The sequence below is a fragment of the Phragmites australis genome, chromosome 5 (genome assembly GCF_958298935.1).
Source record: "Phragmites australis chromosome 5, lpPhrAust1.1, whole genome shotgun sequence".
Taxonomy (NCBI): Eukaryota; Viridiplantae; Streptophyta; class Magnoliopsida; order Poales; family Poaceae; genus Phragmites; species Phragmites australis.
Window position 1 is genome coordinate 8784437 of NC_084925.1, and position 14875 is coordinate 8799311.

A 14875-nucleotide genomic window follows, 5' to 3' on the forward strand; every position below is an offset into this window, starting at 1 on the left:
TACGTCAGGATGAGTAGGTTGTGGTGCTAGAGATGTTAGGGTTGGGTTTATATGATTAAGTAAAGGTGAAGCTGAGCCCTCTTGATGCTATTTCACTTTTGATGGTGCTTTCATACATGATGCTATGTTTCATATTGTTTTTTTTTTTCTCCATTCATCTTTGAAGCCATTGTCAACTTCATATACAGATAATCAGTTTTTTATGTGGGAGAATTAGCTACATGTTGCATCCAGATCTGCACCTTAGGGGCTGCCTCAACCACACACTTGCATCTGGCTGGAGGCTCTTCGTAGACAGATGCTGTAGACATTAGTGATGTGCATGTAAATGTCATGATGTGCATCTGCCTGGAATGAGTTTACTTAAATCTCATGATGTGTATGTAAATATGTATTTTATGTTACATAGTGATCTGTCATGATGTATTTTGACGTTTTTGAACTTAATGTGCATGTAAATATAAACTTACATTTTGGATCTGAACTCAATCTGAATATTTTTATATAATTTTTATTTTTTAAACACACATTAGTGATGGATTCGGACCCGACCCGTCACTAATGTGTGTCATTAGTGACAGATTCAGACCCGTCACTGATGAGTTCACATTAGTGACTGATGAGTTCATATTAGTGACGGGTAAAATACTCGTTACTAATGAGGGTTATCACCCGTCACTAATGTAGATTTCTAAGGTAGTGACATTTCAATATTTTTCCCAGCAAGCTACTACGAACACTTATCAGCAAGTAATAATCATTAAAAAAAATATCTATATCAACTCTTTTGTGTGTAATTTATTCTTCAACATACAAAACTAAAAGAGTTTGCACCTCTGGCTTTCTTTTTTAAGGAATCCATGCAAAACAACCCCAGAAATGTGTTATTGGAGAGAATGTGTTTAAGTACCATCGGAAACCAAGAAACTGCTACAACAAATTATCGCAGCAGACACATGAGAGAGAGGGATACTGAAGAAGTATTTTTCAGATAGGTTATTAGTAACCTTCTGGTGGAGTTGGAACATATTTGTGGAGATTACAAATCCATGTGCAGATCATATTCATGTGTTCCAAACACCTAATCCTATCAATTCTCTATGTTTTCCAATCCTCTATTTTGTAGCTACCTTCCTTTTTACATTCATGTGTTTTATCTAATTCCTCTGTTTTTCTTCCTGCATTCCAAACAGACCCTCAATGTTCTCCTAGCTCAACTTTTGAATCATTCCTTCAGGGCTATAGTTCTCCCTTTCAAGTTCAACCTTAAAAGGACTGTACCTTGAAAGGACGGTACAGTGTTCAGAGCAGGGTTAACAAATACGACAAAAACCGTTTGAAATATGCGGTTTTTGACCTATTCGTCCGGTTCGCATAAAAAAACTCAAAAAATTGATGAAATTTGATTGAATTTGACCAAATTTTGATAAAAATTCTCCAATTTTCAAAGAATGCGCTAGGTCTGGTTTTCGATCACCGGTCGCATCTGTTAACCCTGTTTCAGGGCCGCTTAAAATAAGCCAACAAAAGAACGATCGATGTTCACTGTTTGCTACTATAAAAGGTGAGAAAAAGTGCTAAATATTCTCCGCTGCATGTCACGACTCATGGAATAGAATTATTGACCACTGGTAGTCTACTGATACTACAGTGAGAGAGAAACCCGACCCGTTAGCGAACCAGATATATAGCGCGCGCGCACGAGGAACACAAGTCCCCACAGCTGCCGCGCGCCGAACATCCAACAGGGCAAACGTGCGCACGCTGACCGATAGGCATTAACCCGCCAGCCATGGAGATGCCGCCGCCGCCGCCGCCTCCTCCTCATGGTGGCCCCGACGCTGGTGGGGGTAAGCCCGACCGGAAGACGGTGGAGCGCAACCGCCGGAATCAGATGAACGCCCTCTACTCCCGCCTCGACTCGCTCGTCCGCGCCGGCAGCTCGCCGTCGCCGTCGGCAGCGCCAGTCTGTGCACTAGCACCATAGACAACCATTCATTTATCATATAATATCACTCGTAAATGCATGCAAGTATGTGAGCTCATGATGGTATAATGATGATCGATGTGTGCTTATGTCAGGCGGTGCAGCGCGGGTCGCCGGCGACGACGCGGCCGGACAGGTTGGAGGAGGCGGCGGCGTACATCAGGCAGACGGCGGAGAGGGTAGAGAGGCTCAAGGAGAGGAAGCGGGAGCTGACGGCGAGGACCTCGTCGCCCCAGGGCTCCGGCTCTGGCTCCTCGTCTGGGGCGGCGGCTGCCGCGGAGGTGGAGGTGCAGCACCTGGGGCACGGCCTGCACGTCATCCTCGTCACCGGCGCCCCGCCGGGAAACGGGGCGTCGTTCCACCGCGCGGTGCGTGTCGTGGAGGAGGCCGGCGGCGAGGTGCAGAACGCGCACTTCTCGGTGGTCGGCGCCAGGGCCATCTACACCATCCACACTATGGTGAGTCGTCAATCGGAGCGCGGTTAATCCATCAAACACGAACACATACTTGTAACTTTCTTTTGGAAACTAAAATCAAGTGTGACTGCTAACTACACATGCTTTGATTTCTCTGATGATATCGCTTATCCCGATATGATCTTGCAGGTGGCAGGGGAACAGGGAGGCATTGAGAGGGTGGTGCAAAGATTAAAGGGAGCGCTACGTGGAGATGCATGATCATATACAATTTACTTCATCTTTGGAGTAATACGAATGCTTGGTGAAGTATCAACTAATTAGGGTTGTTCAAACTTTGTGTGCCTGGCGCATGCAAAGCTGGAAACTTGAGTGATAGCGCGATGGCGAACTTCCAGTCAACGCTCGCGGTGTTGGGTTGCGTATCTACCTTTGATCCTTGGCTTTGACGAGGTAAAAAGATTTGATTTCGGCAATGGATTGCTGATTCGTTCATCGATCTTTAGACCATGCACCCTAGAGTGCAAACGTGTAACATGCAGCAGGTGGTGAAAATGGTGCAAAATTACACACTTGGATTATTTCGTTTACAACGAAATGGTATCCTGCTGATAATTATATATTCCATGTACGTAATTCACATTAGTACAGAAAAGATAGAATTAGTCTTGTAGGCATATGCAGATGCTTATATGTACGTTTTAACTCGTAAAATATAGTATATCCTGTTTCCCCAAGGACACAATGCAAGCGGAATGGATACAGGTCTGTAAAAACCAAACTGGTTATTTTGAAATTGCAGATGCATTGCAAGATAGTTAGGCCTAATTCGAGACCGAACTAATTTGACCACGTGATTGTTAACTAGTTGTCCTTGAATCTAAAGGAAGTTTCCAGTGATATTTGAACAGATTTTAACTACCTAGCTACTATCTCCCGATCACCTTACTTCATGGGCGTGCTGGTCAAACTATATATAACTTGTATGCAGTCAAAACTCAAAAGTTGTCATGTCATTAATCACCAATTGTCAATTAAGTTAGGTTTTTATTTTTCTCAAGTCATATATAAAAGTGTAAAGAGCTGATATTACAAATCTTTAAGTCGATGAATCCAATTGACATGAACATAACAAATTCAGAGGCATTTGTTGAAGGTAAGTTTTCTTTTCCAACTGAAGTATCATTATTGCTCAGGCATGTCTTCGTACGTTGTACTCCGGTGGCCCCAATGACCATACAGCTAACCACTAGAATATATAAACAAGAAAACAAAAGTAGACGCGCAACATGTAGTACATAATCTCTCATCTTTATTGATCACGATTGGTATGCACAAGCACAATTAGGGTGCTTCGCCTCCATATTCAGCTGGGGATTTAGGAAAGTTAATAGCATATCCGTGTAGAACTTATCTAGGCTAACACTTGCTTAGTTGTCCATTTGTCCTCATCTTTCTGTCAATTTTTTGTCTCATAAACTTATAGGGTGTTTAGTCTGAGGAACGCAGTGATCCATCACCATCTCATTCTTAATTCACATGTATGTTTGGTTTGAGAAATGGAATGGATTGCACCACATCATTCCTCACGAGCATATGATTAGTGTAACACAGGGGTGGTGTCATCCCACCAAAATTTATGAGATGAACCATCTCATCTAGAATGAAGTATCCTCGGACCAAACGGCTAACACAGACAAATATATGAAGAGAACTAATTAAAAAAACAGAGGTGTCCGGCAATGCCCAGCTGTTGTTGCTAAAAGAGGCTCAAAAAACAGGTCCAAAGTTTATCTAAAAGATGGAAATTTGAGTGATGTTCGTTCTGAAGCTTAAAAAATAAATTAATCTCTACTCTCTTGTGTCACCCCATCCTACCCTCCCACTGTCGTTAAAAAAACCTGACGAAAAAAACCCAGAGAAAACCGCGCTAGTTCGGTACTTTTTCTGCCCAATTCGCGCAATCTGCAGCAGAGCGCGGCTTTGGGCGGGATCTCGCGCGACCTGCGGCGGCCTCTGGGCGGGATTCGCGCAAGGGGGTCTGCTTGTTTCGGGTGCGACCAGGCGGATTCAACGCCTTGCGCCGCCACGTGAGTTGAGAGGGAGGCGTTCAAATGGGTAGCCGACGAGGGCCGAAGCCGCGGATGCGAGCAGACCGTGCGGCCCTGCTCATTCGGCCTGCGATTCGACGGAGCAGGCGAGCGAATCACTCGTCACCCAATCTTAATCCACCGACTGCAGCGGCGGCGCCTAAACGCCGCCGAGCCCGGCGGCGAAGGTGGGCTCTTCCCATAGCCCTCGCCCGTACATCCCCATCCCCTAAACCCACGAGACCGCCCCGCGTCTCTCTTCACCCGTGCTGGGTGTGCGGGCGAGGGAGGGAGGGCGGGAGTGGGGCTATCTATGGTTCCGGCCGGCGCGGGCGCGGGCGCGGGGCGGCCACTCCGATGGCGGCAGACACGGGTAAGCGGCTGGAGGTGGACGACGTCCTCTCCTTCGCCGACGACCTCGTGCGCGTGCTTCGCGGCAGTGACGCCCTCGCGCAGGCGGGCGCGTGCGCGCGGATGCTGCAGTCCGCCTGCCAGTACGTCTGAGGATCCCTCTTGGTCGCCAACATCATCCCGCCCTCGTCGACTCTCGCGTCACCGACGTCCTCGTGCCACTGTGGTCTCACCGCCGCTCGCGTTGTCGCCATAACGTGCACTGTAGCCGCTTCTCGCTGCCGTCCCGCCGCGCGAATCGCGGCCGTACCACTCCGGTGCCATGCTGCGCCCACGTCCCGCGCCGCTCAGTCGCCATGCCGTCGTGTCCTCGTCGCGCTCCCCCGGCCACCTATAAATGGCGTCGAGATCCTCCTTCCTCGTCGCCCCTCGCCATTCACCCCGCCACCAAATCCCCTCCTCTCTCACCAACAGCACCACCGAACACTGTCACTGAGCTCGCCGTTGTCGATTCCCCCGCCGCCGGTAAGCTCAACCACCTCCCCTCTCCATCTCTCTCCTCCCTCTCCCACCTAAGGCCACACCCGAGAGAAATCCCACGTACCAGAGCCACCTCGTCGAGCTCCGCCCCCACTCCGGTGTAAATCCAGCCGGCGCTGTCTCGATTTGCCCGTCGCCGAGCTCCTCCTCCGCTGCCAGCCGGCCCAGACCAGAGATCGCCGCCCCCTTTCCCTGGCTTCCGGTGCCCGCCACCAAACTCCCAGATCCGCCATCTCCCGAAATCGCCGCTCCGTTTTGCCGCTCGTCGGAGTTTGCCTCTCACCGCCGGCCGCAATCACCCCCATCGCTTCCCTCTCTCTCTCTTTTCCCCTCTCATTCGATCTAACCCGAACTCCTCTCTCTCCCTTATCCTCTCCCCTAATGACCGGCAAGTGGGCCAACGAAGAGGTACGAAGGGATCAAATCTCAACTCTTGATTTTGGATTGGATGGCTCACCATGATCTCCTTCGCTCCCGATGATTAGAACAGCGGCTCAGAGGGCTTTCACGGCGGTGCGTGACCTGCGAGCGGCGAAAAGCCTGTAGTCATGCTCCAAATGCTCTGACAAGCGGCGGAAAACGACCATGTGCTCACGGCGAACACTGCTAGGCTATGGGTTGTCGTCGGCAGTGCATGGTTGAGGCTAGCGGCGGTGAGCGGTGGCTTGAAGCTTTGGCTCTCGTCGAAATAGGGCTCTAGTCGACTATTTCAACTCGACTTGACGGGCAAAAGCTGTGGGATGTTCTGAGGAGGGTGTAGGGGTGCATATTATACACGGGAGGCTCTCTTATCTCCAAATTGAATTGGATTTGAAAAGGGCGGCGGCGACAGATCAAACTCGAATCTGGCAGTTCAAACACGCTCGGCTTCGATTTCTTAGGCAAAAGTTCGTGTATAACTTCAGGATTCTTCCTTCCTTAGAATTATAGCTTAACTCTAACACTATCTCGCGGATTTGATCAGGATTTCGGGTGACCAATGGACTCCCTCACGATTTCATCTTGGACTTGGCTCGGGTGTTGGAAAAAACGGCATGGGCTTAAGCTTCTAGATGCTCTGGTGAATCCGCTGGGCGATCGATCTCTGGCTTAGACATGGTGGCGTCCACGTGCACGACGGCCAGCCGGCTGCTGCTGTTGAGTTGAGCAGAGAAGAGAAAGGAGAGGAGATGGTGGTGGGCTGGCTCAGCTGGGCCGGTTGGGTTGGGTGGGTTGTGCTGAAACGGGCCAAAACAGAGAGAGGGAGAGAAAACAAAAGGTTGCTTCGGCCTATATCACAAGAAGGTTTTTCTATTTCTTTTCTATTCTCTATCATTTATAATGGGTGGATACCGTGGCTAGATTGAGAATACGTTGCGTCTCGTTGTACCAGTTCCAACCATGATGGTGATGCGAGTATGTGCATATTATGCGAGTAAAGTTATACAATCTCTACAGAGTATAAATCTATTCGAATAGCAGCGCCCATGGTCATTGGCGACGCTACGGTGTGGTCTTAATGATTAGCTCTATGGTGTAAATATTTCCTTGGTGTATGAGTGGGCAGAGTATCCGTGTTTTGGAAAGTGCATGCTATGTGCCTTGAGTTGGCGAGGACATAGTGTCCGCCAACTATAAAACTTGAGAAATGACGGGACGGATTGTATCTTCCCCAGAGCCAATGACCCCATAATATTAAGCTCAACTATGCTTTTCTCAACTTTTTTGAAAAAGCTTTGTAAAACTAAACATCTACATCAAAAACTAGCTTTCCGCAAAACCTAAAAACTCTATAGTATTTTTCTTGTTCTACCCCTATGCATCTACTTATTCTTCTTAAGATAGAACTTACTGAGTACCTTATGTACTCACTCTTGTTTTGTTAAAATTCAGTTGAAGATCCTAAGAAAGTTGCGCTGATGGCTATGAAGAGTAGAAGACTAAGGTTTTGTCTGCACCCAAGTTGCCTATAGGGCTTGAGTTTGTCCGTTGAGTTCCGCTGCATCATAAGGCTTTAATTCAGGTATAACATTCAAAGTGTGTCTATAATATTCATTTCTGTTTAAATTATGTGTATCAGCTACTGATCCAGGGACCGATACTGTCTGCACAAGGAGACCCAAAAGTGAGGTCCAACACTGCTCTAGTTGGGATCTAGAACGGTAATGGTGTCTGGTCCATTATTCTCATTTCTATTATAAGATGTTCTTCCTGCAATTGCATTGTGCTTCATGGTTAGTTAATTAATGTGAAAAACTACATGACAGAAATCTAGAACATAAGTGAATGTGAAATTTTTGGAGTAATTATGGTTCTTGTTGCCTTCTTGTCATTGTCTTTTGCGTTTGTAGGTTCATAATTTACTCCAAGGTATTTTTTTCTTGGATTCTTATATTTCTGAATCGAGAGTTGCCTGGAGGGGAGAAACTCTTGTCTCTTGCAATTGTGTTGCTTTCTGGGATCCTAGCAGTAAGTTTCTGTATCATTTGAATTATGGAATCTTTAGAATGTGCAGGAAGCCTTTGTTGACTTGTTAATACTGGGATGCCACTGCTTAGAGCCATTGTGGACCTTTTAGTTTTGACATCTAAGGTAAAACTGCATGAAGTATTACAATGTTATGATCATAGTCACCAGAAAATTGGCTCGACTGGGTCAAGGAACGGGATCAAGGGACGTAGGTCGACACCTAAGAAAAATGTGGTACGAAGGGGATATACCTTCTCGGGACAACAATTCGTGACATGGTACGCGACATGAAGGATTCTTGATCAATGACCTAGGACGAAGCATCGGGTCGAGGGTCACAACAATTCCCTACCAACCAAATCCAACAAATCGGTTACTAGGCTAGCTGATTGGGTCTCCTCTCTCCACCTCACCCTAGGTTGTCCCCTCTCTCCACGTCTCACCCTGGGCCAACCGAATTAGGCCCAACTTGTGATCATCCTCTCCCTCTAACCCTCTCTCTTTCTTATGCCACCCGCACCTCCTCACCCCCTGTGGCTCCTCTTTTCCAGTCGCCCACCACTCCTCTTCTTCCATCACCCGCCACTCCTCACTGCCCACCTCCTGGTGCCTGCAACTCCGTGAGAGCCGAAGCCCCCTCCACCGCCTCTGCCACCATCACCTCCGCCCTTGATGTCAAATTCGTCAAGGCGATGACCTTGTCAGAATGGGGATGTTGACCCCGTACGTTTGTGACCCTTGATTCGGGATGATGTCCCGGGGTCAGGGACACGAGGTCAACCCCGTTCCCTGTGACTATGGTTTTGATTTGGCTTTGTGCTCTTTTGTGTCGCAAAGGCACAACTTGATTTGGCTTTGTGAAAATTGCATATCTTGAATCCTTGTTAAGTCAATCAAATGAATAATTAAGTGTTGAGCTAAAATTGAATTCAATACGGTGGCTTAATGTTTCATGTGGTTTGCTAAAGAAGTGAACCCATGGTTGCTAAAGTTCACTTGAGGATATGAAGATGATCAAATGATAAATTTAACTTGTGCTTTTATAATGTGCTATGAATGTTCTTTTTTCATCTTGTCAAACTAAGTCTTGGATTGATATGTGGGTGTTTACATAGCCCGTCGGGTTGAACTTGGTTGCCTAGTTCGAACTTAACATAACACTAGTTTCCCTAATCTTTGCACTGATCATGAAACTGTAGATACTTTTGTAATGACATCTTTTTGATAATTGAATAATATGATCAAAACTTGTTATACTCCCAGTGCTTGTGACATGGAATCACTTTGAGACTTTGTACGCATTTGAGTTATCTTGTTTACTCCTCATAGTGCTTTGACATCTCTAATCCTTGCATGTGCCTTGTGATCTATATGTGAAGCATTGTAGGTTTGCATCGTATTTGCACATATTTTGCATTGCCAAAGGGGGAGTAAAATGGGCAAAATTGAATAAGATAGGGGGAGCTATTGCATGCATTTATACCATTGTGCATTCATGATGAATCTATTGCCAAGAAGGGGGAGAGAAAAATGATATAAGAGGGAGAAAATCCAATGTCGTGAGCTTGGATTGCTTCTTTTTGACTTTCGGTTTTGGACTTTTGCAATTCCATCTTATGCTAAATGATCTTATTTTTGCTTTTCTTTGGCCTTTGGATAACTTAGATGTGCTTATTGGTTCTTATGTTTTAACTCTTTCTTTGATCTTCATGTGTGTTGTCAATGGACTCATCAAGTAGGAGATTAAGAAACCAAGTTGAGATGTAACTTAGTTTGATTTTGATGAGTCATTGACAATATTCGAGTTGAGTTGAATTTGGTTAGCATGTATTTATTGATGCTTGTTCTTGTTCATGACTAACTCGAGTTGGAGAATGGAATTGGAAAATTTTGTCTGAGTCTAGGAGTTTTTGCCTCACCGGATTATCCGGTGGCTAGAATTTTTAAGTCATCGGATAGTTCGGTGTTTGGGTTGTGAAGTGCACCGGAGCAATTCTAGTTGGAGGCAAAACAAATACTATGCACCTGAGCAATTCTAGTTGGGTCGGTGTCTGGTGTGTGTGGGGGGGGGGGGCAAGGTGATGCTGGAGCATTTTCTTCAAAGGATGAGTTTTAGTGCCAAATTCAAAGTAATACAACGGATGGTCCAGTGCTTCAGTTTGTGAACACCGGAAGGTACACCATACCAATTCTTGCAGAGAGGCTGCAAAATGAAGTTCTATGCTGTTGAACTAACCGGATGATTCGGTGATTGGGTCACTGAACATTGGAGGCTTAGTCAGAGCAATTCTTATAGAGAGGCTGCAGAAGGCAAGTCTGGTAAGGTTGTATGCACTAGATGTTCCGGTGACTGGAGCCCAACACATCGGAAGGTTGCACCAAAGTATTTTCTGCAGAGAGCAAATTTTCAATGCGCAAGATGAAGCTACTCTCACCGGATGGTCTGGTGTTCAGAGTGTGAACACACCGGACCATCTAAAGTTCACGGTTTCGGTGAGTTAGCTGTTCAATTATGAATTTTGATTTGGACTAACCTGTTGTGGTTTGGAGTTAAAAAAAAATATGTTTGTTTGTCTCAAAGTGTGCAGGTGATGAATGCATCTTAGCAACCGATGGCGGGATGATCAGGGTCAAACGGGTGCTTGGAGGCCTAGTGGAGTCGAGGGTGATCCTAATGGTATATGTGGAGGTCAAGCGAAGCATGAGGTGATTGATGAAGACGACGTGTTGACAAAGTTCAAGCAGCCGATGCAAGTGACAAGGCGGCCCGAGGGATCAGAAGCGGGAGAGACTTATCGATGATCACACGTTGACATCGGAGCGCTTGCTTTAGGTGAAAGCAAGTGACAACTAGTCACGTTTTGAGAAGTATGCTAGGGTTTTGCGGTTTGGCCTCAAAACCGTGGGAGGGCTGGAGGGTCATGTGGCATCATCACGAAGCTAGCGTCAAGGCAAAGCTAAGTTGTGAAGAACTCGTGGCCATTTGATAGACGAAGGAAAATATAGACCAAAATGACCCGGTAGTAGGTAGAAGTGCATTACCCGTGAAGGGTATTTTGGGAACAGGTAAACTTAAGAGCCAAAACACCTCCCTAGGCCTATAAATAGAGGGGTGGAGCTGTAGAGAGAGGCGGAGCCAGCCATTTGAGAGCATAGTGATAGATTTTGGAGAAAAGAAGATGATAGGCTTAGTCTTTGTAATATGCTAGAGCTTTTGTGAGAGAAACAACTTTATAGTCTGTGAAAAATAGGACTGACCTCTATGCTTAATAAAGATTATTTTCTTACATATGCTCGTGGTTATCTCCTTCTAGTCTCCTTCTTTTAGTTACCTTTCCTTCCTTGCAAGTTTTTTATTTTCGTGTTGATTTTCGTTTTTGCTTTTGAGCTGCAATCTTTTCATCTTGGGAAGTTGTTCTTTATTTTGCTAGAGGCATAAAATTTACATACTCATGCATATGAGAGGGTCTTGAGTTCCTTTGACTCTAGATCATCAATCTAGAGAGTTTTTTGCCCGGTAATCATCTTCTTTAGTTCCTTTGCAAGTTGCGAGCCTTCGAGTACTACAACATATGGAATGGTCTTAATGTAACATAGGGTTTATATTCCATCTGTGGAGTCATATTGCATCGATACCTTACTTTTTAACTTTCTCTCTGTTTTGCTTCCGTTTGAATTTTGAGATGCGTTAGGTGAAAATAGGAGAAAGCTATTCACCTCTCTCTAATCGACATTCTTGATCCCACACTTGGAAAGCAGGTTTTCTTGTTTCTTGCAAGTCACAACTTGCAATAACACAGGTGGCACTTGCAGTGCTCTTTTGAAGTTTGCTTTGTGTTTGTTTTCAACAGTTACTTTCACTTTCAATATATACCTCAATCTGGCCAAACTATTTTCATCTGTTGCTTAGTTTCAGGAATTCTGCTCGCAGTTATAATGGACTCCTTTACTCTGGTTTTGCGCCCATCTGTCCATTTGGATGTTCCAGCATATATCTGGCATCGTCTGGGCGAAATTTGCTTGACAAATTGCTCATATAAATGTTAGTTTACAAAAATTATATCGGCTGTTAGTTTGTCGTACAACAGATTCCATATTCATTCTTCATACAGATTCCAGAGGGAGATGGGTACGAGAGGGGAGGGGGAGGAAGAGAGATTCACTACTACAGAACGATACTGTACAGGCGGGTGGAAACGCCTTTTCACAGGCGTTTGGCGCACCCGCCTGTGACAGAAGGCCTTTTCACAGGCGATTTCCACAGGCGCAAAAGTGATCGCCTATGAAAATGGATTTCTACAGGCGGTTGTCTTAACGAATTGCCTGTGGAAATCGATTTCCACAGGCGGTTCCTAATGTCAACTGCCTGTGGAAATCGATTTCCATAGGCGGTTCGTTAAGACAACCGCCTGTGGAAATCCATTTCCACAGGCGGGGTCCACATTAGCTGCCGCCTGTGATATAAAGATTTCCACAGGCGGTTCCGTATGAGAACTACCTGTGGTATATATTTATTTCAAAAAAAATAAATAGAATATATTTTATTCCATCCAGATTTCACACAGTTTCAATAACAATATGAATAACATCACATATTTCAACATTTAACACAAGTACAGCAATATTTACAAAACAATATTTACAACATCACAAGCCTATATAGCTAAGAGTCGATGTCCCACACACAAAGTCTCGGATGGCTAGCTAATTCGCCTCCGCAATCAAAGAATCTACCGTTCTTATGGATGACTTCATGCATAATAAACCGGCACATGTCACGTTGGACGTTTTGGATTTCTTTATCGGTGAGAGCTTGGTTCACACATTGGATCATCCTTGCCTGGTTTGAAAACACACTAAAAGAGTTAAAACACTACTGACAACGGAAACATAACCAAATAAGAATGTGCTGGCGCAATGATGACTTACGTCCTCAGGGTTCGTTGTGTACCTCCCGTTTATCCTAAGAAATTCGCAAACATAGTATCCACAAAGAACGGTATTGAAACCTTGCTTGTGGCACTTAAAAAAAACGCAACGTATTCGTTAGTTCAATAAAACTATTCGTCATTAATAGTGGAATACAAGAATTAGAAGTTGTGTTAGTACCGGAAAATGTGTACGAACTGTCATCGCATCCGGCCTGTCTATACCGTGTATCCCACCTTTCATTACGTACCACTTGTAGGCCATATTCGAATACCAACAAGTAATTATAAATTCATAAATAATGTATAAGAATTTTAAGTATGGGAGATTTCCTTTATCTCTGTATAACATCAATGAAATCTTGGTAGGATTTTTGTTGGAAATCGGCAGAGTCAAGGACCACGAGTCTGCTCGACTTCGGCTTCAGCATTATACAAATATAGTGATCGCTACATGAATACTTCTATTAGATTCTTGATCGATCAACTAAGTTGAACACTTATGTTAGATTCATAACGTATCACACTTACTTAAAGTTGTAGGGAGTGAAGATGCAGTCCTTGTCCTGCATTTCAAGCATAGCCCTTCCTACGTAGGTTGACATTTCGAGTCTTTTTGTTTTGGTTGCTTCTTTTATGACCCGTGCTTTATCCTTTTTACTCTTCCCCTTAATCCTAGGGTCATCAGTTCTTATGTTCACAATAATGTTTGGCTGGGAAATTCGTTGCGGATCAAGGAATCCGACAGGCCCCTTTAACTTATCTGCATCGTTAAATTGCATCCTACAGAACATATCAATAGTCATTAGCTTCTATAACATATATGAACGTAGAGGTAGATTGTTGGCACTTACAGGCACCACACGCTTATGAGATTGACGTCAAGTTTGTCGAGGCGGAACACAGCGTGCATGTCCTTGAAATCCAACATGAGGTAGCTGTCTCCGCTTAGATAAACGTTAGCGGGGACAGAAGCAGTGATTATGGAGAGGCCCGCGCGACATGCCCTCATGTACCATTCGTGGAATTTCCTCATCTCCCACGGACCTTCCTGGAGTTGAAATGATGGCAGAAATGGCTTGCCATGCTCATATTTTTCGGGAACATCCAATGTAGGCACAAAATCTATCTGTGACGTACTTAATACTTTGACGATCTCTTTCGTGAGATTGCCCTTCGCTAGAGATTCCTGAGCGGATGATGCCTTTGGTTTTGACGAGGACAGAAGCCACCTCTTCATCGGATCAGGTAGCTCAATCTTCTCATATGGGGTAATCATTGTAGGAACTCTCCGATGCTCAGGTGATGGATGTGCCGGAGGCGGAGACGCCGGAGTCAGAGACACTGGAGGCGGAGGTGCCTGAGTTGTAGACGGTGAAGCACGATGCGAAGTTGCCTGCGGCGGAGATACCAGGCGCGGAGGCGACGGTGGCTGAGGCGGAGAGGGTTGGCACGGGGGCTGAGGTGCCTGAGGCGGAGTGGGTTGGCACAGGGGCTGAGGTGCCTGAGGCGGAGTGGGTTGGCTCTAGGGCTGAGGTGCCTGGCGGAGTGGGTTGGCTCTAGGGCGGCGGTGCCTGAGGCAGAGATGCAGGGCCCTGGGACAGGCGGGACGCTGGCGATTGTGACTTCTGACAGCTTACTATGATATCCCATCTGGGCCACAAAATGAAGTTTTCAACAGCCTCATCGAGAATCTCAATACCCTCAGGTGCGCTGATTTCGAGCTTGTACTTCCTGAAAATCAGCTGCACCGAGTCCACTTGTACCTTGGCGTAACCGGCCGGAATATCTTGACTGTGAAACACACGGCCTGGAATGGCCTGGCCAGTGGCAGCCTCGACAGTGAAGTCTCCCTTGCCGACCGGAACATGAAGAATGCAAGGGGTAGCCTCTTTGATTTCATCCACAGGATATCTCTGGCTATCAAAATGTGTGGACCCGACGCTGCTCCGAAATCCTGGGCCGGTTGGTTGCTCTATCAGCATTAATGCCGCCCTTTCCTTCTCCTTTTCATTCCACATCTTCATGAATTCGACCTTAACCTGTTCTTGTATCTGTTCCTCTAGGGTCTTCTTATATCTATTTCGTGTCTTGTACTGGCCCGCATCGTTTGGG

The 14875-nt window shown here is 45.8% G+C and overlaps 1 protein-coding gene across 1 annotated transcript; it reads left to right on the top strand.

Annotated features, from left to right (window-relative positions):
- Nucleotides 1-1535: 1535 nt before the first annotated feature.
- LOC133918684 (transcription factor bHLH162) lies at nucleotides 1536-2801 on the top strand. The gene is made up of 3 exons (XM_062362673.1): nucleotides 1536-1966; nucleotides 2083-2445; nucleotides 2593-2801. The coding sequence occupies exons 1-3, from the start codon at nucleotides 1793-1795 to the stop codon at nucleotides 2662-2664; spliced, it is 609 nt and encodes a 202-aa protein (XP_062218657.1). The 5' UTR covers nucleotides 1536-1792; the 3' UTR covers nucleotides 2665-2801.
- The last annotated feature ends 12074 nt before the right edge of the window (nucleotides 2802-14875 follow it).

Excerpts from the sequence above, each read along its gene's own strand:
- LOC133918684 (XM_062362673.1), top strand. The coding sequence starts at position 1,793 with ATGGAGATGCCGCCGCCGCCGCCGCCTCCTCCTCATGGTGGCCCCGAC. Across the intron at positions 1,967-2,082 it reads CGTCGCCGTCGGCAGCGCCA|GCGGTGCAGCGCGGGTCGCC; the intron begins GTCTGTGCACTA and ends TGCTTATGTCAG. Across the intron at positions 2,446-2,592 it reads TCTACACCATCCACACTATG|GTGGCAGGGGAACAGGGAGG; the intron begins GTGAGTCGTCAA and ends ATGATCTTGCAG.